Source organism: Pleurodeles waltl, chromosome 4_1, assembly GCF_031143425.1.
Source record: "Pleurodeles waltl isolate 20211129_DDA chromosome 4_1, aPleWal1.hap1.20221129, whole genome shotgun sequence".
NCBI lineage: Eukaryota > Metazoa > Chordata > Amphibia > Caudata > Salamandridae > Pleurodeles > Pleurodeles waltl.
The window spans coordinates 573,070,333-573,096,415 of NC_090442.1; the positions used below are offsets into that span (position 1 = coordinate 573,070,333).

The 26,083-nt window shown below is 45.9% G+C and overlaps 1 protein-coding gene across 2 annotated transcripts in view; it reads left to right on the forward strand.

Moving 5' to 3' along the window:
- Positions 1-26,083, forward strand: part of DOCK4 (dedicator of cytokinesis 4) — a 1,300,588-nt gene that overhangs the window by 840,361 nt on the left and 434,144 nt on the right. For both annotated transcript variants that reach the window (XM_069228963.1, XM_069228964.1), the window contains exon 26: positions 13,258-13,356. In XM_069228963.1, coding sequence (XP_069085064.1) covers positions 13,258-13,356 — 99 coding nt within the window. The remainder of the gene's footprint in view (positions 1-13,257; positions 13,357-26,083) is intronic.

Below are 26,083 nucleotides of genomic sequence, written 5' to 3' on the forward strand. Positions count from 1 at the left end.
AACAGGGGACGGTTCTCCACCCAAACCTGTTGTCCAATCTCCACATTCATGTGTGGAGATTGAGCAGCGGCAGTTGATGACTTTTGACCTTCCAGCCGAAGTCTGCGATGTTATCTTGGCAGCCAGGCGTCCCTCCACCAAAACGGTATACGCCTGTAGTTGGCATAAATTTGTGGCATTGTGTACCAACAAATTTGTTGATCCCCCTCTGCTCCTCTTTCTGAGGTTCTTTTGTTCATTCTTTCTTTAGTCAAGCAGGGCTCGGCTTTGGGCACCCTTAAAGGGTATTTATCGGCTATTTCGGCCTTTCTTAGGTTACCTGAGCAGCCCTCACTCTTTAAGTCTCCTCTTGTCAATCGATTCCTTAAAGGTCTCACCCATTCATTTCCTCCCACTCCATTTATAGTGCCTCAGTGGGACCTCTATCTTGTCCTTACTTAATTATTGTGTACTCCCTTTGAGCCGATGCACAATTACCCTGTATGGCTCCTCACTTTCAAAACTGTCCTTCTTGTTGCCATCACTTCTGCTCGCAGAGTAAGTGAACTTCAAGCTCTTTATTCTAAGCCTCCATTCTTGTCTGTGCACCCTGACAAAGTGGTATTGCGCACTAAGGCTTCCTTCCTTCCCAAGGTTGTTACGCCTTTTCATGTAGGCAAGTCCATTACTTTGCCTACTTATTACGCACCTCCACATCCTTCCCAGGAGGAGGAGAGACTCCACCGTCCGGACCCAAAAGAGTGTTGGCATTTTATTTAAATCGCACTAAAGATTTCTGGGTGGACGATCGACTCTTTGTTGGATATGTGGGTGCGAAGAAAGGGAAGGCGGTGCAAAGACGTACTATCTCTCGATGGGTACTTCTTTGCATCAAGATGTGCTACACTTTGGCCAAGAAGCAACCCCCTAAGGGCTTGCGCGCTCATTCCACCAGAGCAACTGCTGCTTGCACTGCGTTAGTACGCAGAGTTCCTGTCCTGGATATCTACCAGGCAGCTACGTGGGCATCCCTGCACACATTTGCTAAACATTACTGCCTGGACAGTCTGGTCCATTGGTCGTTCGGTCCTGCAGGACTTTCTAGTATGTTCTTGGTTCGCAGTAATGAAATCCATAAGATCATTAGGAAACATTGTCCTCTAATTAAAGAAACATGTGAAGAACATGCCTTGTTTGCCTTTAACCAGAACAAAAATATTAGGGAATATGTTGTAAGGGCCGAGTGAGAAAATATCATGAAAAGTGACATTAGAGCACTATGGGCCTTACCTGATGTCCTGCACCAGTACAGATGTGGTGGATGCACTACCTAAAAATTTACTTATAACACTAAAACTCTTCCAATCAATAATAGAATTTTCGATTTACATTCCTTTTCAAACTGCATTACTAGTAATGTTGTACATGTCATTATATTCCCTGGTCTGAAGATATATGTGAGACAGACAACACAAATGGTGAAACAGTTTATTGCCTTACACAGAAGCTGGTTCAAATGCAAAGGGGCAGGAGCCCCTCTGGTACAACAATTTGAGAAATATGGGCACACCGAAGATCAAATCTACTGGCGGGTGGTGGAAGTCATAACTCTGGACATCAGAGGGGGCAACATCTTGGCACATCTGTACTGGAAGAAATGCAAATGGATGGACATTCTGGACATTACTATGAGTTGTCTAAACGATATAAATGACATGCAAAATTTAGCAATAAGACAATGTTGAATATAAAGACATTCTTCTTATTAGGACCACTTTACATGATATTATGCTTTGGATACAATACATTCATGCATGTATCACTAACAGAGCACATTAAAATTGGGTATCAGCATATGACCTTCTGGTTATGTTCACTATCATTCATAAATACTGGATATCAGTATTAGTAAGATATACATCTGTGCACCATGTGATGATGGCTCTATAAAGGTATTGCGCCTAGTATTCGGAAAATGTGAGGTGATGTTCGTGGTTTCAGGTCTGACTCGTGACTATCGTTTCTTAGTAGGCAGAAGTGGCTGATGTCTAAAATTCATGGGGAAGAGGATTTATGCATATGTTAATGGTGGTTTGCACATGCAGCAAATGGTTAAATGCATGCAACTCATTAGTATTAGGCATTTTGTTCTCCCAAGATGGCGGACTGTGGTTTGCAGTCTGGTTTTGCAGAGCAGATATTCCAGCAGCATCTGCTGCGTCTTCCCTCTGTCTCTCCACACTTTAGTAGTGCAGAACAGAATGAGATTAGCTCCACTGCATTCTTGATGAAGGTAAGGATGTGGTTTATATAATATTTTTTTACCTTTGGCCCATTTGTATGAGCTACTTCAATAACATCTTATTGATTCTAGAATAAATTGAAATCACAGTTTTGAAAATTCTTCCTCTATATTGGTACTGGTTTGAACTGTTTGAGACCAGCTTTATCGCGTTTGGTATGAAGAGGATTGATATTAGTTCTTAAAGACTACACCCCTGCACTGAAACATTTGCCTGCAATAGGTATCTCTTAACTGCACTTTTCTAACATGGCTGTGTGTGTTCCACATTGGTGGAGCATGATTGGCCTCCTTCAAAGCAGATGGTGGTGGGCTATGACTCTCTACCAGACAATTGTTTCAGATAGAGCATGATTTTCACTCTATTAGAACATGATGCCTTACCGTCTTATCAACTCTTTGTTTCATGTACTAGGTGTGACTTGTTCAATGGGCACACATGTGATGTCACTGGTTGTTGCTCTCCTGTACAACTAATGTATAAACGTATAGTGAGTTGTGTTGGACCTCTCACCAATGGTACGAGTAATGGTAGTAGCACTTTGCACATAAGAGGAGTTTTACTGGGTATTGTTGTGACACACTGTGCCTTCATAACTCGAGGTCCTGTTATCTCACTGATGAACGTGGGCCTTCTGAGGTGATTTCCTTTAAACTTTTTTCTTTTTCCTCTCAGATTTTTTTTTTTTTTTGCTAAATCTTTGTGCATGGTCTTGGGACTCTGGGCACTTTCCCACTGTACTGCAGTGGGAATGTACACACGCCCTTCGCACAAATGCCAGGAAGGGGCGCTTACATGGCTGATTGAGCTGCTGTACCCAGCAGTGCCCTGTAAAAAGGTACACCACATACCCGGGGCAGATACGGCCCATCTACTAGTGGGCAGCTGCATGGAGTGTGTCATCCACCAGATTAGCCTGCCAACCATGTACCAGGCCTGCCATTGCAGGCCTGCGGAGGTGCAGTTGTTTTGGCGCTTACAGTGGCATTTGTTACTCCTTGGTCAAGTCTGAGAGGGCCTTAGACTGCCCTTAGAGCACCCCCTGAAGGACAGAGTAGGTAGTAGGTGGATGCCAGGGCAGGTACACATGGGTATTCCCTGCCTAGGAGATAGGCTGTTTCCTAGGTTTTGATGATTCTCTTAGTGGCGTTTGGGCCCTGGGCACTTTATCCCTGTAAATACAGTGTGAAAATGTGTGTGCCCTGCCTGGGTATGTTAGGAAGTGGCGATCACACGTGTGCGCGCTAACACAATGGTGCTTAACATGTGTCCAGCCTGCCATTGTAGGCCCGTGTGTGCATTCTTGCAGGATGGTGTTTCAATATGTGCTGAGCCTGCCATTGTAGACCAGTGTGTGCGCCCTGGCATAATGGTATTTAACATGTGTCCCACCTGCCATTGCAGACCCGCGTGTGCGCTTGCACAATAGTGTTTCAACATGTATCCAGCCTGCCATTGCGGGTCAGTGTGTGAGCACTTGCACAGTGGTGTTTAACCTGTGACCGGCCTGCCATTGTAGGCTTGTGTGTGCACAATTGGACCAAGGATGTTTCTTAACGTAGTGAAGAATACCCATGTGTGTTCTCAGTACCGCTGAGGGTTTCTCTCCCCAAAGGCTAACATGTGTAAATGATTGAACTCACTCCCAACTGCAAAAGTAGATTGCAGTGGAGCAGCCTCATGATGTTTCCTATCAATGAATTCACAGTGATAAACCCCTTCCTCTAGTAAAGATGATTTTGTCATAAATCGCTCAGAAATACCACTTCTGGAAATTGGGCATTTCTCTGCTCTGTAGTTCATTGTGTGCCTTTCTACCTGGCTCCAATGTACACTGAGGTTGGGGGAGCACATCTATGCATTCTCCAGTGACGGCTATAAACAATGGGCACGCAGCTCGTACAACAAACCTATGCCATTTGAGGGCCTGATTGGATAGACTGGAGGGAGAGGTTTTGACACTTGGCCTCTGGGAGTCAGACCATGGCCCCACTAAAGATTAAGGTCTGTATGTCACAGCCCCATGGAAGGCAGGACTGAAATATAGGGGAAACATCAGTGGTTCAAAGGAAGAACCTTTGAACCACCCCCAACTTCAAAAGCACACTACACTATAATTATAGGTGCCATACTGCAGCAGGGTAGAGATACACTTGCAGGGACATGAGACCTGAGACCCTGGACAGTGGACAGTGCCGGAGGAATCTTGTGCACAAGGACGTTAACTGCCCTTCCTGAATTGTGGCTGGCCTGGGTAGACTGCCTGCTGCTGTGTGGTGCCCTGAAGTGTGCTCTCCAAGGGCTTGTCGGCTTGTTGCCTGTTCTCTTTGGAGGTCTCAGGGACATAAAAGACCTCCTCCGAGAGACCTACACAGTCTACTGTGTCAACTGGGGAGCAGTGCCCTCCTACGCATCTACATCATCTACTGGATTCTACCTGGTAGCAGTGGTGTGAGCGTTGAACTAAGTATTGCACATGGAGACCAGACTTGCCTGGTGCGAGGGACGCATACTGTCTGCTTGTGACACTTGGACAGTGATGCCCTCATAAATGCCACATCGTCTGCTGGATTCCAGCTGACAACACGCTGTGAGCACAAAGCAAAGATTTGTGCCTGGAGACTGGATCGCCTGGAGCAGAACCCCAAAAGTATTGCCTGCATCTAAGGCGTGTGGTCCCTGCAATGTTGGGCCTATGCATCAGCACACATAAGCATCTTGGTGGTGAGTGGATTCACCAGTTGCAAGACCCCACGTGGCCCGCTTCATCGATGCATCTCCTTTGTGCATCACGCTGACTGCATGCTCATTGTTGCGGTGTCCGACTTACAGGTTATGTCCCTCGGAGGTGGGAGTGTAACCGTGGTAGTGCTTCATTCTACCTTGAGTAGCACTGTTGAACTTGTGCCTGCGTGTGAGACTGGAACTGAATAATGCACCCCATATCAATGCTCACCGGGCATTGTGCCTCTTTTCCAGGGAGGCACTGAAATTACGTCTCTTGGATTGTGTGTGACCGGAACTGTCTGGTGCGACTCGTATCAATGCGCACAAGGCGTTGTGCCTCATTCCTCTGGAGGCACAGGATTGGTAACTTTTTATCACAAGTGTTCCAAACTGTCCGGTGTGACCAATATCAATGCACACAGGCGTTGTGCCTCGTTTCTCGGGAGGCACGGATTTGGTAACTCTTCACTGTAAGTGATTGGAACTTGCTTCTGCGACTTAAATCTTGATCTTTTCTTGTGTTCATAAGCCACCCACTTATATAGGGGCACTGAGTTGTGATGAGCTCAGAAGATAATTTTAATTGCCTTTTATTATACATAGGTTGGATTCCGTGTAATTTTTTCTGTTACACAAGTGAACTCACTATTAGGTGGTGAGTTACTCATTGATTGATTAATGGAAGTATACAGTGTGTAACAGCACAGAACTTAGAAGTGTTTATTTGTATTTCTGCTTCTCTTATGTGAAGGCCTGGTAGTCAGTCAATTACGTCCTGAAGAGACACTAACAGTTGCACGGGATCAAAACATTGATGAACCCTCCCTCTTGGTTGTTACATGTAATTTAACTTCAAGGGATTCCACAGTGACATATGCATACCCTGTTACAAATGTTATCAATCAATGCATACAACCATTGGGAACTGTACAGTGTCTTTTGTAGGAAGTTGGCTCTTTATATAGTGAACCAAAATGAGGTACACCATGTAAAGAGTTAAAGCAAACCCCTTTTGATTTACAGAGGCACAATTGATAACACTAAATGCTCTCTTTAGTGGTAACCTGGGCGAGAAGTTTAAGCTTTTTACAGGGTAGTGCTAAGCTTTTATGGTACTCACAGAGGCAATAAACGAGAGACGCACTCAAAGAATAAATTAAAGACCAATTTAAGAAAAATACCTTTTTGTAAATTTTGATACCAAGAACTTTGTTATCAAGTAAGTACTTTTTTAAATATCGATTTTTACAGGTAAGTAAAATGTTCACTTAAATGCTTCTTTAAGCAGCAATGATTTCCTATGGGAAAAAGGCATATGTTGCATACAGTTATGTACGGTCGGTTTCTGGGGGTCTCCTTCAGACTTACGGGCATAGAGGGTCAAGGTCCAAAGTACCACCAGCAGTTACTTGTTACCTACACTGGGGTAGAAGTGCTGTTTGGGTTCGTAACTTTGCACTACATCTGTGGAGAGAAGTGGAGACCACCTAGAAATAGGCTGCAGAGGGGAACTCGGGGACAAGTCTGGCAGCTCCCAACGGGGGGCTCGGTTTGCAAGGATCCTGGGAGTGAGAAAGCACAGTTGGTTCTCCAGTATCTGGTCTGGGGCTCTTGGGTGCAGCGTAGATAAGTAGGCTGGGTGCATTAATGGTCCTCTGGGTTGTCGGTCTCGCCGGTTGAGGGTGCAAAACCAGGGTAGCTGGGCCCCTCTGGAAGTGGGTCTCTCTGGTGCTGATGTCCCTCGTCGGCTGCTCAATCTTGGTGCAGGGTGTTTGGTACCTAAGGTATTGGTACTGTGTGGCTTCGGTTGATTCTGATCTCTTTATACTTGGTAGGTCGACAGGTCTGACCTTCTAGGGCATAGGTACCTCTTCCTGTGCAGCTGTGGTGTAAGGCTAGCCAATGAGCTGCAGGACGTTGGACCAAACTGTCCTGTGGACGGCAGGGGAGTAGCTCCTCTACTGCAAGGGAGATTGCTGTCAATTTGCAAAGGGCTGGCGGTATACTGGGGTTCTTGGCAGGTGCTCAGCTGCAGGACGGGTCACTTTCTCCGTGATTTTCGGGACTGTCTACCACAAGTCTTCAGTTCTCACTTTCTCACGGCTTTTCTTTGTCATTTTCTTCTGGATCCATTGAATCTAAGTTCCTGGTGTCAGGTGTGCCACATAAATACTTGGTTTAGGGGCGTTAGGGGAGTGACAGGTAGTAGCCAATGGGCTACCCAACTTTAGGGTGCCTACACCCTGTATATGACCACTTCCTGTGCAGAGTAGGAATAACCCTGCTTCAGTGAGCCTAATTCCACCAATAAACAAGATGCTGGAATTCTAAGGTTTGTGTTAACATCAGGTAGCCCACCTTAGGTGTGGAACTAGTCTGATAGGGAACTCGTCTACTGGCTAGCTAATTTTCCCTCCTCTTCTGGGGCCAAATGGGCCAGGGAAGGTAGGTGGCATCTCCACTAACTTTGGAAGCCGGGGTTACATAATGAAGGCTGCAGAGGCCTTTGAAGCCTCCTGTCTTTGTATGCTGATAACTAGCTATGCTGCCTTAAAGAGGTAGTAACACCTCCGCCCAGAGCAGGCTTTGTTTCTGACTCCGAATGCATAGGCCCTCACTATCAGGCGATCAGAAACTCGCCTGTGGTGGAAGGCTGGCCAGGACTAGTCAGCCAGCATACTAGCTTGTAGGTTTTCTGAGTTTGGAATCAGTGTGGGCTTATTAATATGAGATGTTTGATACCAAACATCTTCGATTTCAGTGAAGCCATTATATAGCTGGGGAACTCATAATTACAAGTGTCCAGCATGTGTACTAAAAATGGCTTCCATGTTCACTTGCAATATCTAAGAATCAATTTGGACATCACAGGGGAATAATCTGCTCGTTCAGTTATGTCCAGACATGTAGTATAGTGTACCCTAACTTAGGGCTGTAATGCATGCTGTAGGGGTGACTTACCTATATTATATGCAGGGTCTGTGGCTTGGCACACTGAAAGTATGCCATGTCATGTTTTCACCTTTCTTTGTATCATTTCACGCGTGCTGAGGGGCCCCTTAGGGTGGTACAATACATGCTGCAGAACCCTCTTTAGTACTCCAAGCCCTAGCTAACAAGGGTACCAATTACTAGGAACTATATGATAAAGAATTCTAGTTGTAGATTCCTTACCTGTAAATTTCCCCCTGGCATCGGACTGGATCCGGGCAATTTTTTAAGCAGTACCCCTGCGTTAGATGGCGTCGATTGGCTACGTGTCCATCATTAGCGTCTGAATGATGTCGCAGGTCTTAGATACACACTACCCTGGGACGGTGGTCAGTTCTTTTTTTCTGCACCAGCTAGCCACTTTTTCACTGGCCTTTTTTTTTATTTTTTACTTTTGTTGTAGGTTTGTTTGGGTTTTCAACTCCTGATGCATTGAGGATGTAATTGAGGAAGACTGTTGTTGTGTGATGTCTGTAACAAACCTGCACCTCATAAGTCTTTGGATGCCTGGAGGGCGACCACGACCCGAAGTTGTGCTGCGAGTGTGAGGCCATGCATCTGAAGGCTCTGAGGGAGCGGTCCTTGAACCTGATGGTGGCCCGACGCTTGACTTTGCGCAAGTTGAGGTCCCGGTCATGAGGATTGTCCTGGAAGTGTTCACAGAGTCCTCCATCATCGTCCTCCCACTCCAAGTACTAGGGGTGATAGGATAACTTGAGGCATAAGAAGAAAGGCAAGAAGTCAAAGCGTTCTTCGACATCTCCTTGTCCATCGGCTGCCGAGACGTTGGAGCGTTGGCACTCTAGGCCTCATTCTGAAGAACGCCTTGGTCGACTCCACACCTACCCAAGTTTCTTGGATCTGGAACGACCCCTGCCCAAATCCAAGAGTTTTAGGAGGCTGTGCTCCTAATTTTTCAGCAGCCCAACATCTCTGGTGCGCCTTCGGGCCCCACAGAGTCGGAAGAGACCCCTTTGGGTTCTGCACGGTTGCTTCAGCACCAAAGGCACACATGGATCCAGTCCTTGATCCCGACTGACGTTAGTCGTACCACCCCAACCTTGCCCGACGCTGGTCCTGATGCTGACGCTCCCGGTGACGCCTGTGCCCAGGGGCGGCTCCATTCCCATTTGATTGCCGACTTTGACACAGAGCCGATGGGCGGCTTACGGCGTTGACTCTGATGCTGGTAGGAGCTTTGCCTCCTACGTTGGATCCTGAGCCCCTTATGGGCTAGGTTTTGGTGAGGAATGAGAGGGGTCGCTGGACCCTTTAGAATACCTATGGACTGGCATACAGAATTGGGTGAACCCAGCGTACTGGATACTTCTCCAGATACTACCATGCTTTCTCCCCCTACCATGGCTAAAGAGGAGGGTGCTTCCTATTACATGGCGGTGAGAAGAGCAGCTGAGGTCTTGTACCTTGAGTTGCCTTCTGTGATCATTACGACTAACCTCCTGATGGAGGTGCTTCAACCAGGAGCTTCCACCTTGAATTCATGCTGCCCTTTAATAAAGCTCTCACCGATGTCCTACTGGATACCTGGTCCAAAACCTGCACAGGGGCTCCTGTGAACAGGACAATTGCCTACTATGACCACCCTGCTCCACGGGAACCAAGCTTTCTGACTGAACACCCCACCCCTGAGAGCTTTGTTATCCAAGCCTCTACTACCCAGGGTGCGGTCCCTTCCGGGTAGGGGATCACTTGGGATGAAGATTTTTCCATTGAATACTGCATGTCTTTTGGGCCAATAATCCCACACGCTGTGGGATATCATTGTGCAAGTGTTGCCACAGGTCCTGGAGGAGACCCGGGCTGTACTCTGTCAGGCAGTTGCCAATGTGAGACATGCATTAAAGTTCACTAGCTGTTGCGGATTGGACACAACCGACTCGCTAGGCAAAGCGGTTTTGTCAACAGGGGCTCTGAGACGCCATGCCTGGCTGAGCACCTCTGGCTTTTCAAGGGATATCAAGGCTACTTTGATGGACAAGGCCTTTGAAGACACCCGTCTCTTCGGAGGGAACTGTGCAAAATCTGAAGTGGTGGTTAACGAACCGTGATTGGGTCAGAGGCATCTCCCTCTCTATTCCCCAACCAGATCTGACAGTAGTGACAGACGCATCACTTGTGGGATGGGGTGGCCGTCTGGGAGAGCTGGAGATCAGAGCCATCTGGTCTCCGGTGGAGTCTGGATTCCACCTCAACCTGTTGGATCTCTGTGCGATCTGGCTAGCATTGATGGCATTTCTTCCCTCTCCCAAGGGGAAGATGGTGCAGGTGTTCACAGACAACACCACCGCCATATGTTACTGCAACAAGCAGGGCCAGGGTGGGTTCTTGGTCTCTATCAAGAGGCTGTGCGCTTCAGGACATGGCTGGAACAGTAGGGCAAATCCCTGGTGGTAATCTGGGCCTGAGTTTGTTAGTCAGTGTGTGGCAAGGAATACACTAATGTAATGTACAATTTAAAAAAAGGGGGCATAACAAGCACTGGTAGGAATCGAGCCAGGGAAAATTGTCTCCAGTAGAGGGGATGCAATCAACGCCTTCTTCAGGGACTTCATCTAGCGCTTCGAGGTGTATGCATGTACAAAGAGCAGATTAAGAAACCACATTGAGAAAGCAGCACTTTGCCCAAGGGAAGCATGAGTGTGAATCGATATATTCCAGTACATGGCCTAAAGGCACTGCTTAGGGTGCAGGTTTTAAAGTAACAACTAGCTAAGTTAGTTGAACAGGCACTGAGGTCTAAATATCAAAACCTCGAAACTTGGGGATAAGATTAGCTGTATGCACCTTCGGATTGGGAAGGCGGGCATTGAGCGAAGGGCTGTACCTACTGGTCACCTTTGGGACAGTTTTTTAAGGCCTCAGTCAGCAGGCCCACAGAGACTTACCGTCTTCCACACCCTCGCCAGGTCACTGTAATGTGTATGTGGTGTGGCCCAGAAGCAGTACCGTTGTCCTGACCCCTCCCCTGCCTGCCCAATATTTTCAGGCTGGTTATGAGGACGAAGGGGCCTCGCGAAGGGGGGCAGGTGATTTTATGGCAGTTGGGCTGGCTAAAAGACCGGTATTGTAACCTCGACCCCAGAGCCTCTGGTGGAGGGGTTTATGTGGTGGAGAGGTTTAGGTTTATGTTTTCGTAGGCCTCGCTGTGAGGCAACCTTTTACAAGCAAAAACATTATAGGATGTGCCTTAGGGTCCGAGCTGATGACTTTGAAACCCGGAACTAGGTTGGCGTCCCAGCATCTTCTTGACAACATATCATTCTGGGCAATCACTCACCCCGTGCCTAAAATAAAAATGAATTTGATCTCATGCAACTGGTGCTCATGTAAACTATTTAAAGCTACAATTAAAAATATATATTTGTCCATGTTTTCTGTAAAGGCTAGATCATGATAATTAAAGAAGACTCTTTACCTAAACCGTCCCTATTCCTTTTTACCATTATGTTTCTACCTTTGTGTAGGTTAACTAAAGGTCACAGACAATGAAGGCAACTTGAACACATTTTACAATGTACGGTTTACTGTTTAAAGTATATACTAATCAAAGGAAAAATGCAGGCTTTGCGTGTTTGTCTTTGTTTTCGGAGTAGCCAGGACATAAAAATACCACTTGTGCTGGTAAAATAACCAGACAGGTGGCATCTCTAGCCAGAACAGATGTTGTGGCCGTTTTATTTCACTGCGCCCACCAAAATGCAGCTCTTAAAATACTTTTCACACAGGTTACTACTGGCTATAAGCTTAATTTACCAAACATTTCTCTAAAAATGACTCCAATGAGACCAAGCAAATGGCTTTCATGAAAGAGCACGATCCTGGGTTGTGGGCCAATTTTTTTGGGAGTGCCCGGGCCTTATTCTGATGCCAATCCGACCCTGGCTGTATGCCCCAGGAACAAACCAGACTTTCAATGATAAATTTTATACACGATAAAGGAGTGACGATATACTAACTCTAACAAAAGAATGTACATCGTTCAAATACATTTCTCCAACCTACAGATTTGGACAATTAAACCCAATTAGCATAGAATCGATGGTTGTTTGAATGAAATTCCTTTGGTGAAATTAAATCCAAATCAAGCCCTGTATTTGATATAAGCAATTGAATTACAGGAAGTAGGTGAAGCTGCATGGCAGGCACTCAAATCCAAAGTTGTAGGCAATGGATCACTCCCAGTAGAAGTTTACTATAAGATATGCTTTTTCTGTCCATTAAACTATAAGCTGTTCTCTCCGGCAAGTCTCCAAACCATCCCAGTTTCTTAGAAGGCCCTCCCAGGTAATCAGTGGATTGCTGTTGGTCGTTAAAGCGATAGTAGTGTGAACTGATCTGCTTATTTACGATCTTAATTTTGGTTTTAAAGTTTTAAAGTCGTGGTATGTCTGGTGGATGCGCTTTAGTCGACAACTGTGACGTCGGACCGTATCATATTTTTCTGCAGTCGTCTTCCATTTAAAAAGTATTGTTTTGGGAGTATGTGATGGCAAATGTTTTGAAAAGCGATTACAGAATGTGTTTTAGGAGTAAAATACACAATTTGATAACATCACTTTAATCTCTGCACTGCTTCTTAAGTACTAGCCCACTACATCATGGATATTGATTCCTTTGTGAGTGTTTAGGTGTTCACCTAGGTCACACATAAGTACACTAAATTAAACAAACTCAGTCCAACATTTTTGAATGTACGTTGTTTTCTTTTATTTTGGTGATAGAATTCATCTGGCAAAAACAATCTATGATTGTGCCACTGTGTTTTTATGGCCACCACGTACGTGGGAAACGCCCTACATTTTCACTTTCCTAAACAAAAAGCATTTGGCAAAGCCAGTAGGTCTGGCTCGTGCTTGGAACGCTGAGTAAAACACAAAAAAGCTAGCTGCAGTGAAAACAGCTTTAAACCGATTGTTTTCTGTGTACTTCGTAACCCTGAAATCATTTTCTGTGTGATGATTCAGTGTACTTTGGGGGTGTAACATAGTCCCTCGTGCATTGCAGTGCAAGCTCGAGGCACGAGGCAGAACGATACACCATACAGCCAATAGCACGAGGTGCGCTTCGCCAAGCTGTTCACATTGCTAGCTCTAGCCGTGGGCCTACTCATCGGTGATGATAATTTGTGAAATAATAGTCACCGTTGAGAATGCTGCAATTATAATGTTTGACAAAAATATGCGTGTGTTTACACTAATGCAAACTACTCGTTAACTGCTCCCTTGGTTTGTTTCAGGGAGAGTTTGTGGCGTCACTTCTGTCACTGTTGCGACAAATGACTGACCGACATTACCAGCAACTTCTTGAGAGTTTCAACTCAAAAGATGACCTAAAGGTAAGTTTGTGCTTTTTTTGTCCTGTCATGTTTTTTGTGCTTTCCCATCATTCTTTCTCGAGCCCTGTATTATCAGTCCAAATGCCATTTCTTTATATGCAGTGTTTCTAATTTTCCAGCAAGTTTCTAACGCTTGCAGTGAACAGACGTGTTACACCGGTTTTAGCAAAGAAAAGCGATTTCTGTTTTTTCTTATTCTGGGCATTGTTAAAGAAATATTTCATTTCTAGAAAAGAACGGCATTAGAGATTGATGCACCACATTTTTATCACTAGCCAATGACTTAGCCGTTCTAGTTGCAATTAATTTGTTCATTTTGTAAGATGTAAAGTGTTTGTTTTCGGCGTTCTGAAGGATGTCAGTTCTGAAAAAATGTAAACCTGTATTTGTCATGACTACATCAATTGCTAAATTATCTTTAAAATGAGTGAATTGATGTGCAACCTTCTTGGTTGTCGACTTGTTCTGGATGATAGTTAGTTTGGATTGTTGCATTATTGCTGATATGTGTAACTCCTACTTAAAGAAGTAGGGCTCTGTCACATCCACTGCACATCCATTTTTGTGTACTACCAGTGTATCGGGCACTCCTGCCTGGTGAAGGATCCTGAATTACGGCGGGCGATGCTTGGACATGAGACGCCATTGTTTCTAGCTGTTGATGCTGTGGCACTGAGTGTTGACCTGATGGTTCTGTCAGCGCGTAACCCATACCCAAAATTCCTCCTTACGAACCGACACTGAGCCAGGAGCGGTGTTGTCTCTCCCGAACTTTGGTGCACCCCGCTTGACCCGTCTCTCTTAGTAAGTGAGGTGGCAAAATACTGAAGGCAAGAACAAGGCATTTCTGGTAAAGAAAAGAACCACAGACGAGGATCTTTGTTTTAAGATTTACCTAACTAAATAAAATACAGAAGTGCTCAAGCTGGACCACCAACGTTGAATAGGCATTAGATTTAATTGAAAGTACATTAAACTCATTAGAGTTCTGGTCGATATCTAGCATAAATTCGCCTTCAGAGAATGGAGAAGGGTCTCCTCCTAAGAGAGAAATCACACCCTTTAATAGGGCTTTAGACAAAAGCCTCATACATTTTTTACATTAGTACATGGTTCACATGCTCATAACCAATAGTAATAAAGCAAAGTGAAACATTTAATAAGGAAATACATTAAAGGATTCTCTCACAATTCTAATACATGGTGCTCTAGTGTTAAAAACATCTGCAGCTCTTAGTACGTGAAATGTTACATAGTTTGTTATTTAGGCTGGGACAGTTGCTTTGTCTTTGAAAAGGTCCAACTCTGCTTAGATAGGCAAGGTACATAATTTCTCAACTTGGGAAAGTCTACGAGTCTTTATTAAGACACAGAACAAAACAGGAGCTAGAGTCATGTGTGAAACTGCAGTATCACAGTAAAATGGATGACATTGCCTAGATTGGCCTAACTAAAAACCTACATCCTTACACCCATGGAACTACCTGTCAAGAAATCTATTCTCACACTGCTAACTTCTGAAATGGTGCAGGAAGCTGGCTGTCTACATAGTGCACTAGAATGAAGTACACCGTGCAGAGAGTCCAGTGTATCTTCAATTGGCATTGCAGAGGCAAAAGTAGATAGGACTAATGTTATATTTGTGGTGTTGTGGGCGAGCAGTTAGGCTTAACAGAGGGTAGTGCTAAGCACTTGTACCAACAGAGGCAATAAATGAGACACACACTCAAAGAATAAATCCAAGACCAATTTAGAAAAATTATTATTTTTATATTTGTTTCAAACCCAAGTACTACGTAATCAGGGAAGAAGACTTTTAAGCATAAATACTTTGCAGTTTCAAAAATACACTGGAATTTTCAGAATTCTCTCAATGTTATCCAATGAAGGGAAAGCAAAGTTCAGCAAACACGGGTCTAACAATGACTTACAAAACCAATCTCAGGGTGTTAAGATAAGTACTGGGCACTGATCAGGACCACACCAATAGGGTCATAACGGGTGGCAGTGGGGCGGCTGGGTGCAGAGGTGTAGTAAGGCTTTGGGTGCCCAGTGGTTTCCTATGGGAGTTTGACCCCTTGACAAACAGGATGCAGACTCTGGCTAGAAAGCCAGTTGGGACAACAAACGGGTAGTTAGTAGTCTTGGGGTGATCTGGGACGTAGGTGCACCTTTGGTCCTCTTCTACTGTGCTGAGGGGCGACAGATGCAACAATGTCTTTTGGTATCGGGTTTTCTCCTCTGGGAGCACTCGCGGCCAGGGGGTTCTGTGAGTTGAGGCTGCAGATGTCGTGGGGGAGTCTGGCAGGTGTGGACCTGGGGTGGACTCGAGCTCTCAGGAGCCGGGGGACGTTGGTGGCTCTGATGACCCACCTCAGAGGGAGTCAGCGGTCACAGGTGCAGTGGTTGCTGTAGGGGTTGGGTTTTTCTCTCACCTCAAGGCTGGGGGATAGGGGATACATGCGGGGGCTGCAGGTGACTTGGATGAGTCCAGGAGGGGTGACACTTGGGTGGACTTAGGCTCAGGACACCTGGGGAACCCTGCTGGCACCATTGGTGGATTTCTCACCGGGTCGAGGTCGTCAGGTGCAGAGGTCACTTCAGGTGTTGGGTTTCCAGGTTGTAGAGTCCTTGTTGGATACTTTGTTGCTGAGCAGGCACACTGCTCACTGGAGTCTGAGTCTTTTTAGAAGGCAAGCAGGCTTCCTGGGTTCGTTGCAGCTGCAGGACAAGTCTTTTTGTGCCGAGTCTGTTGCAGGTAGCAGGCAGGCTGGAAGGGCTGGTACTGGGTCATCTGCTTCTTCTTCCTTATCTTCTGTGGAGTCAACTCTTCTTTGTCCTTCGTCTTCGTAGGTAGTTAGGATCTGAGTTTGAGGGTTCAGAGATGCCACCTAAATACTCAATTTAGGGGTGTTACAGGGAGTGCCAGGCAGTAGCCAATAAGCTGACCACATTTAAAGTGACTACACCCTTCCTATGACCACTTCCGTTGGGAAGTGGGCATAACCCTAACCCTAGAGGAGTAACTCCTTCCAAACAAGATGGAGGAATTTGAAAAGTAGTGTCCACTTCAGCTCATCCACCTTAGGGATGGGACTGCCATGAAGTGGGCACTCCTCCTAAATCAACTCATTTTCCCGCCTGTGCCGCTGTCAAAAGTGAGGTCAGGACAGGGGGCTCGGTTATCTCCGCCATCTGGAGAGACCTGGTTTGCATTTCAAAGATGGTAAGGCCTCTGAAACTCACCGCCATGGAATGTCCATCCTGCTCTAGGCAAGGTGTTCTCACCGCTTCCAAGAGCAGGCCTTTGTTCTGGGCTTCCGAGAGGTGCCCAGAACTCAGTCTAGGGTGGTTGCACTGGTATGTTCCAGTCAGTAAACACACCAGTAACTGGGTAGGGCTTCGGGGGCATCTCTAAGATGCCCTCTGTGTGCATTTATTAATAAAGCCATCACTAGGGTCAGTGAGGGTTTATTAATCTGAGATGTTTGATAACAAACATCCCACGATTCAGAGAAGCCGCAATGTAGCTGGGAAACTCTTAATTCCCAGGGTCCAGCACATGCATTTAAAATAGTTTCCCTGTGGACCTACTATGTCTCAGAATCGACAAAAACATATCAGGGGCATATCTGCTCTTGCAGATGTGCCCTCACATGTAATATAATACAGCCTACTTTAGGGCCAAAAGGCCTGTTAGAGGGGTGACTTACATATATTACATGTAGTGCTTAGGGAACATGGCACACAAGCTGTGTGCCATGTTGTGATTTCAATTTTGGGAGCACCTTGTCACGCAGCCTGCAATGATGACAGTCCACATAAGGTTGATGTTGGGACCCTCAGATTGGCACAAGTTGTGCTGCAACTCTGAGGGGCCCTCTTCAGTACCTGTGCCCTTAAGTCCCAGAAATACCATTTACGAAGGAGCTATAGGGGGCTGAAGGGCCAGGTCACTTGGGGATCAAGTGACCAGGTGTCTTGTTTTAGGGTAGGAACACGGGCAGTAGGGACCTGGGGCCAGATGTAGGTAGCATTTTGCATGGCGCAAACTGCGAAAATTGCAGTTTGCGCCATGCAAAATGCGCATCGCGATGCTCATTCCCATTTTGCGAGTCGGTACCGACTCGCAAAATGGGAATGCGACTCGCAAATAGGAAGGGGTGTCCCCTTCCTATTTACGACTCGCACCGCGATACTAAATTGCTTTGTGACCTGCTGCAGACCCAGTACATTATTCGCTGATTCTTCTGCTCCTCTTCTCACCCCCCTTAAATCGTTAAATGGTCAAGGAGCATATTATTAATTGGTTGCAGAGAATAGCTTTTCCTATTACACTGAGTAGAGGGGAAGTAGCCATTTAAATTGTGAAGTTTCCTGGACTGTCTAGTTTTTATTACCCCTCTGTAGTCCGCTTATGCATTCCTTTATGCCTCTTGGTGTTCTGCTGCAAATTGGTGTTTTTTCTGGAGTCATACATTTCAGGAGTCACATATTTGTGATTACTTGTCCAAATGGAAAGCTATACCCAGTTCCTTGAAGGGATAATGACAGAGGGCTGCCAGTATTAGCAACACATTTGCAGTTCATGTGTAAACCCAAGGTGGTTGACTCCAGTTTATTAATGGAACTTTGGTGACATTAAGTATTTTTGTTTATGAGTTCTGATATTCGTGAGACAGAACATTCTTTGAGATCCCATTGCTTGCTCTTTCATAGCTATTAAGCAAGGACTGTGTCTCCAAACACAGAATGTAATATTAGTGAAACATAAAATATGAATAATCCTGGTTTGAAATGTAAATACTTATATCTGATACAGTCCTCTGGATACCGGGTTTTTTCTTGAGCAGTAGTCCTGTGCGCAGTTAGGTGGCGTTGATCGACTCCATGTCCGTCGGTGTTGTCCATGCCCAATATGAGGTAGCAGTTCCTATATAGGCCCCACCTCGGCGCGCTGATGTTAGCTATTTTCTTTCCATGCCAGCCAGTGTTGATCCAAAGAGAGCTACCCTTCAGTAAATTTTTTGACCTTTTTCGACTTTTTGTCGAAATTTAACTTTTTGAGTTGTATAACTCCTAGTGTGTCGAGGGTGTCCTCTAAGAAGACTGGATTCAAGCCCTGCGGGTTCTGTCATCAGGCGATGACAGTGACAGATCAGCACCTTGTGTGCCTTTGGTTTTCTGTATGGCAACCACGACCGGAAGTCATACTCCCAGTGCTGGGCTATCAATACGAAGGCTTTGAGCGAGCAGTCCCTAAAAGTGATGTCAGCCCGGCATTAGGTTTCATGTAAGTCCTGGTCCAGATCTCAGTCGATAGGAAGGTCTTGAGATCGGTCACGGATCCCCCCTCTTCTTCATCCCACTCCAAGTTCTCTGGACTTTCAGATAAGTAGAGGCGAAACGTTCTTTGGCTTCACCCCATCCGTCAGCTGACTATATGAGGGAGCGGGAGCTTTGTTGATCGAGTCCTCCATCTGCAGAGACTGGGTCTGGGACGACTTCACATTTCCCCTGAGTTTCCAGGAGCCGGAGTGACCCCTGCCTAGCTTAAAGGGTTTTATTAGGGCATGCACCTCATTTTTGGGCAGTCCGAATCCGCTGACACGCCTTTGGGACCCTGAAGTTAGAAGGTGCCCCTTCGGGTTCTGGGCTGGCGGCTTCGGCCCCGGCTCTCAGGGGCACCAATGGATCCATCCCTGGATCTGAATCGTGCCGGTAGTACTACTCTGACCTTCCCGGGCACTGCTTCCGACTTTGACACTCCCGGTCCATTCCTTCGGGCGCTTGCACCCCCATCCTCATTGCTGACTCCGATATGGAGCCGTATGGGTGTCATATGATGCGACTCTGGTGCTGGCAGGGGCCGTGCCCCCTATGCTGGTTCCTGAGCCTTATTACTACGGGCTAGGTTAAAGTGAGGAAGGGGAGGGGTCGCAGGACCCTTTAAAATACCAGCATCAAGACCCCATGGACTGGCATACAGATCTGGGTGAAGCCTGTGGACTGGATACCTCCCCAGATACTGGCATGCACTCTCTTCCTGCTATGGCTGTGAAGAAGGGAGCTTCATGTTCAGGGGTGGTTTGGAGAGCAGCCGAGGTCCTGGACCTTAAGCTGACTTCTGTGGCAGTCAGGACTAACCTCCTGACAGAGGTATTTCAGCCCAGGGCTTCATCCTCTGAACCCCTGCTCCCCTTTAATGAAGCCAGCCCAAATGTTCTTCTGAGTACCTGGTCCAAACCCAGCACAGGGGCTCCTGTGAACAGGACTATTGCCCGCTGCCATTGCCTGATAGCGGGTGACCCAGCTTTCGTGACACAACACCCCACACCTCAGAGCTTGGTTATCCAAGCCTCAACTTCCCAGGGTGCATTCCCCTCTGCACCCCTGCATAGGGAATCCTGGAGACTGGACACACTTGGGAAGAAGATTTTTTCTTCCGTCTTTGTAGCTTTACAGTCCGTGAACACCGCATGCCTTTTGGGCTGTTATTCCCATATGCTGTATGATACGGTTGCACAAGTGCTGCCACAATTCCCGGAGGAGGCCCAGGCTGTATTTTCCCAAGCAGTTACTGACAGGAAAGACCCAGCAAAGCTCACAATCCGATGTGGGCTGTACACGACTGACTCACTGGGCAAAGTGGTTGCTTTAACAGTGGCCTTGACACACCATGCCTGATTAAGGACGTCTGGCTTTTTGAGGGGTGTCCAAGCTAATCTTGTGGACATACACCAGTCTCTTTGGAGAGAAAGCAGACTCAACGCTCGAGCCCTTAAAGGATTCTTGTGCTACAGCCAGGTCCTTGGGCTTTGCGGGGGCCCCTCGTCCACCTCAGTCTGCTTTTTGCCCCTTTCGTAGATATGCAAAGAGTGCCCAACTACATCTGTTCCCCTCCAGCCACTGTGCTGCGCATGCTGTCCAGCCTCTGCATGGCCAGGAATGTGGGATCCACTGTCCTTGTGGATAAGGGAGCCAGCAGGCTGGCCAGTCCACTGCCCCCCATTCCTCGGCAGCCACCTCCAAATCTTCCTAGTCTGACACTTTTCCACCAGGGACCAGTTGGAGGCAGGACCCGCCTTCACCTGCTCCGCTGGCAGTCCATCATGTCAGACAGGTGGGTTTTGCAGAGAGCCTGAAGGGGCTACTCCCTCCCCTTTGAAACTACGCCTCCACCCATGCCACTATCCTGCAGTCGAATAACTGAGAGTCACTTGGCACTTCTCCAAGAGGAAGTTACAGCTCTCTATGCCAAGGGAGGCATAGAGAGAGTCCCTATGCCAGTAGTAGATTGCGGTTGTTATTCCCGCTACTTTGTGGTGCCCAATAAGTACAAGGGCCTCCACCCTATCATAGACCTTTGGTCCCTCAATCTCTTTCTCAAGAAAAAGAAGTTTGAAATGCTCACTGTGGCTCAGTTTGCATCTGCCTTGGAACCAAGAGACTGAATAGTAGCTTTGAACTTATAGGGTGCTTGTTTCCATTTCCTTGTCCTGCCTGCCCACAGATGTTACTTGCAGTTCACCATGGGCTACAGGCACTTTCAGTTCACTGTGCTCCATTTTGGCCTTACCTGCACCCCTCGGGTGTTCACCAAGGTGATGGCGGTGGTTGCAGCTTTTTTTTCCATTTATTATTCCACATCAACTTGTTGGAGCTTCGGGCGATCAGACTAGTATTTAAAGCATTTCTTCCCTCTCTCAAAGGAAAGGTAGTGCAGGTGTTCATGGACAACACCACCTCCATGTGGTACTGCAACACGCGGGGCGGAGTGGGGTTGTGGACACTTTGTCAAGAGGCTCTGTGCCTCTGGACATGGCTGAAACATCAGGGCATTTCTCTGATAGTTCAACATCTGGCGGGCTCTCTGAAAGTTAGAGCAGACAAATTCAGCCAGCAATACTTAGTCGATCACAATTGGCATCTTCATCTGGAGGTCTTTTTTACCAATGAGGGGAGACTTGGTTAGATCTGTTCGCCTCCGCAGAGATCTCGCAATGTCATCAGTACTGCGCATTGGAGTTTCCAAGGTGGCGTTCGCTTAGTGACGCTTTTCATCTCGAATGGAACTCAGGTCTCTGTACGCTTTTCCATCCATACCACATCTTCCCAGAGATCTCAAGAAGATCAAGAATGACTGGGCCCAAGTGATCCTTGTGGCTCTGGACTGGGCAAGAAGAATTTGGTATCCCGAGCTACTGAGCATGGCCATCGATCCTCCGTTCAGTCAGCCCCTCTTGAAGGATTTTCTTTCGCAGCAGCAGGGAAGGTTTCTCCACCCGAACCTGTTCAGTCTCTTTGCGTGCAGATTTAGCGGCAGCAGTTGACAGCTTTTGACCTTCTGCTCGAAGTCTGTTATGTTATCTTGTCAGCCAGGCGTTCCTCCACCAAAACGGTATACGCCTGTTGTTTGAAATTTGTGGCATAGTGTACAGATAAGTCAGCTGAACCCCCTTTCTGCCCCTCTTTCTGAGGTCGTTTGTTTATACTCACTTTGGCCCAGAAGGGCTCTGTGTGGGCACTCCCAAAGGCTATTTATATGCTATCTCTACGATTTTGAGGTTGTCTAATCAATCTTACTTGTTTAAGTCTCCAATGGTAAATAGGTTCATAAAAGGACGTACTCATATGTCTCCTCCATTCATTATGCCCCAGTGGGTTCTGATTTTAGTTTTGACATTTCTGAAGTATGCTCCTTTTGGGCCTCCCCACAGTTTTCGTTTCAGGGATTTCACTTTGAAAACAGCCTTCCTTGTAGCCATTACATCAGCCCGCAGGGTGAGTGAGCTCCAGGGGTTGTCATCTAAGCCACCATACCTTTCCATCTATCCTGACAAAGTGGTGCTTCGCACTAGGGGTTCCTTTTGATTACGCCCTTTTATGTAAGCCAATCCATCACCTTGCCTACTTTTTACGCACTCTCACATCCTTCTGAGGAAGAGGAGAGACTCTCATTCCTTGACCAAAAAGAGCATTGGTCTTCTATATTGATCTTCAAGAGAGCTCTGGGTGGATGGTCAACTGTTTGTCGGTTATGTGGGTGCGAAGAAAGGTCAGGCAATTCAGAAGCGGACCATCTCCTGATGGGTCATACTCTGTATTTAAATCTGCCACTCACTGGCCAAAAAGCAACCACCTGAAGGTGTGCATGCTCATTGTATTAGAGCAGCAGCTGCGACCAGTGAGTTAGCACATGGAGTCCCAGTCCTTATTATCTGTCAGGTGGCAACGTGGGCATCCTTGCACTTGTTCACCAAATACTACTGCCTGTACAGTCCAGTCCATAGGGACGGGTACTTTGCCTGTTCAGTTATGTAGTACTTTCTAGTTGGATCTTGGTTCAAAGACCCACCTCCGGCGATGGTATTACTTGGGTATCTATTCACAAAGTAAGGAATCTGTAACTAGAACTTTCTATCAGATGAACAAATTACCTTCAGTAGAGCCTAATCTGGTAGGGAGCTATTGTAGTTGCATATTCCTTACTGACCCACCCATCCTCCCCACTCTGTGAACTGATTTTCAGGGATAGGGACTCTGCTTTCAGGCCCTTAGTTGTGACGCACCAGTGGTCAGTGTTCTTCATAGTGCGACGCTTCTGGTGTTGAAAGTTTTGAAAAGAAACTGATGTCAGTGTGCCAGAGTGGCACCTGTATAGGACCCACAACATCATATCCGAGGCAGGCGCTGCCGATGATGGGCGTAGAGCTGATCAATGACACCTAACAGTGCACAGGGGTACTGCTCGAGATACATCTCCGGATCCACCCTGATGATTGGTGAAAATTCACAAGGGTAAGGAATCTGCAACTAGAATATGTCTCTACCAGATAAGGAATTACCAAAGGTAAGTAACTTGTTCATTAAAGAAAGAAGTTAGAGGAATTAAAGCGCAGTGGTGTGATGTTAGTGACGAGCTTCTGTAGCGGTGGATGCCCCAGAGCTGATAAGGCTGGGCAAGGTGTTCTGGAGATACAAAACAGACTAAGTAATTTATTAAAAGGTTACCTTGGCCAAGCTTGAAACATAATACACCGGAATTTCAGAAATAAATATTCAACTGTTGAAAAGTCAGTGCTACTATATCGTCAGCCCTCTCTTACAGGTGAATTTTATAGTTGCTAAAATGAAACGTGTTTAGAATAAAATCTGAAATATTGGCACTGGGATGTCAGAGTTGGGTTTGTTTGGTATTTGGCAGAAAGTGCTTTGGCATTCACTCACAATATTTTTCATGGGTAAAATTCAGCTTTGCAAAACTTAGGATTCTGTTTATGACAAAATATAAAGAATGGGCAGCAAAAGAAGCCACAAAAGAAGGTGGAAAAGGAACAGCATGGGAATGGGTAAATGAGTCGGAAGGTAGATGAAAGACTTGTCTCCATTGCAGAACAGGGTTACAGTCTCAATAAGACAGTTTTGTCAAGTCCACTTATCTATCTGGAGCATTATAAATATTGTTTCTTTACCAAACTGGTGCTTCTAGAGGCGTGTATTGGGGTTACATTGTTATTAGTCAGCTTCTTCTGTATTCCAAATCCATTGGTATTGGATGGTCACGATTTCTGAGAAGTCCTGATCTTCTGATTAGTTCAAATAGGTATCACCCCAGTTGTAGGTCACTTAGATCCCTCTTGACCAAGTTCTAAAAAGGTCCCCAGATTGAGGTCTATTTTACATCTTTATTATGAACCGATGCTCTCAGTTTCTCCATTGTGCTTGGGCTCCAAATTTTGAACAGCAGTAGTTGTTGTAAAGGTGTTGATTTGGCTTTTCGCATCTATGAAATAGTCTGGTAGCTAGGTGCATTAAGGTCACCAAATGACTTACTCTAGACTTTTAAGGATATTCCAATTGATTGGCAGTGTAAGCACACAGCATTGGCAAACAGCACTGGCAGTGTCAGATGATATCATCATTAACTCTGTCTCAGTCGCCTGTCTAATAATATCACCGACCAGAAATCATGTTTCTTTGAACAGGACCACCACATATGCATCAGGGTACACGTGTGACTACGCCACCAAAACTCATCTGACCCTGCATGCATAACATACAAGCACATCAGGGTCACATACCATCTTAATTAAATCATATAAGCATTTTCTTTATATTGTACTCATGGAGGTATTGCTTGCCATCGTCCATATGATGGACCATGTCACCTTGGGGAAGGACAAATGTAATTCTTACTTCCGTTTGTCCCTTTACTAATGAATTCTCAAGGACCCAGTAAAATAAGTTCCCTGTTCAGGGATTAGACACCTCCTTAAAGTTTTAGTAAATTGAATAGGTTATTCATATATATACAGTCCCTGGAGACCTCCGCCTTGTTATCAGATAATCTAGCCAAGTGCCCAAGTTGGAGCAAGCAGTAGTTATCTCAAGGAGTGAGGTGAAAAATGCCAGTGCAAGAGTTAAAATCCCTCAATTTTCTCTTATAAAGAAAAGTCTAATGTAAAAGGTGCATCACCTTAAAGTGTCGCAAAACTGTTATCAACAAGGCCGGAGTAGAAATCAGGGCTATATTCTGGAGGTGTCAGTGGTGACAGGGAAGATATGATGGCTCCAAACCGAGGGACTTTTTCTAGTTCTGAAATAATGTGTTTGTGATAGTTAAAGGGATTCCCATATTTTCCTAGGTATATTGGTAAGTCAGACCATTACTGCTTGAGGCGGACCCATGATTTATTTGAGTGCAAGAAGAGACCACTACAGGGCTGGGCATAATAGGGCTGCACAGATGTGTGTTTCTACATGTGCAGAGCCTCGCACTTGGTTTCTTATTAGTTGCAATAGAATTGATCTCTTGACTGTTGCTTACTTACCATTGCACATGTAAGGTTCATTTTTTCCACATACATTGAGTATAGACAATAAAATGACTCTAGCAAGTAATCCGTTCTACAGGCACAATTCCATTTTTTATGTATTGTGTATAGAGCTAGGAATTAAAGGCAAAGCTTGTGTAACATAAAACCGACTGGTAACAAAATCTTATCAAACAAGGAGACTCCATACAACCCCAAGTGTGTAGGTCTTGCAGAAATATATCTAGTAGGCCGAAGAAATTGCCACTGTGAGTATCCTTAGTTTCTTTTAGGGAGATTGATGCCCAAGTATCTTATCTGACCTTGAGTCCACTGCAGACAGGTTCGAACTGGCCTACAGGTTAATCTTGTTGTGCCAGAAGAGCTGGTCTGTCAGGTCAGTGTGCGGAATGTTTTTTTTTTCTGTTTGTGATCCTGCTTTATGGTCTGGTGGGTGGGTTTTAAATATTGGTTTCACTGACATTACAACCAATGTTGGTTGCAGTAAGGACAAATGCATGTGGTCTCCCCTAACTTTCAAAACAGCTATACAGCTTCTTTACCTTTATCAAACCTGCCACAGTTTGCAAATGTGGGCCACTTTTTTAGGTATGTGATTCGCTAACAGGGCCACTTATATTTTAGTGCCGGCCTATTATCTATCACTGTTCGAACATGACTGCAAACTTAGTGCCTGATTTAGATATTAGTGGAGGTGTTACTCTGACGCAACGGTGACGGATATCCCGTCCGCCGAAATCTAAATACCATTGTTTTCTATGGTATTTAGATTTTGGGAGATGGGCTGTCCCCTCCGCCGAAATCTAAATCCGGCCCTTAGTCTTTGAAAGAGGTCCCCACATGTATCCCTGGCCTTACAGAAGCCGCTAACTAGAGTTTTTGTTGAGTGA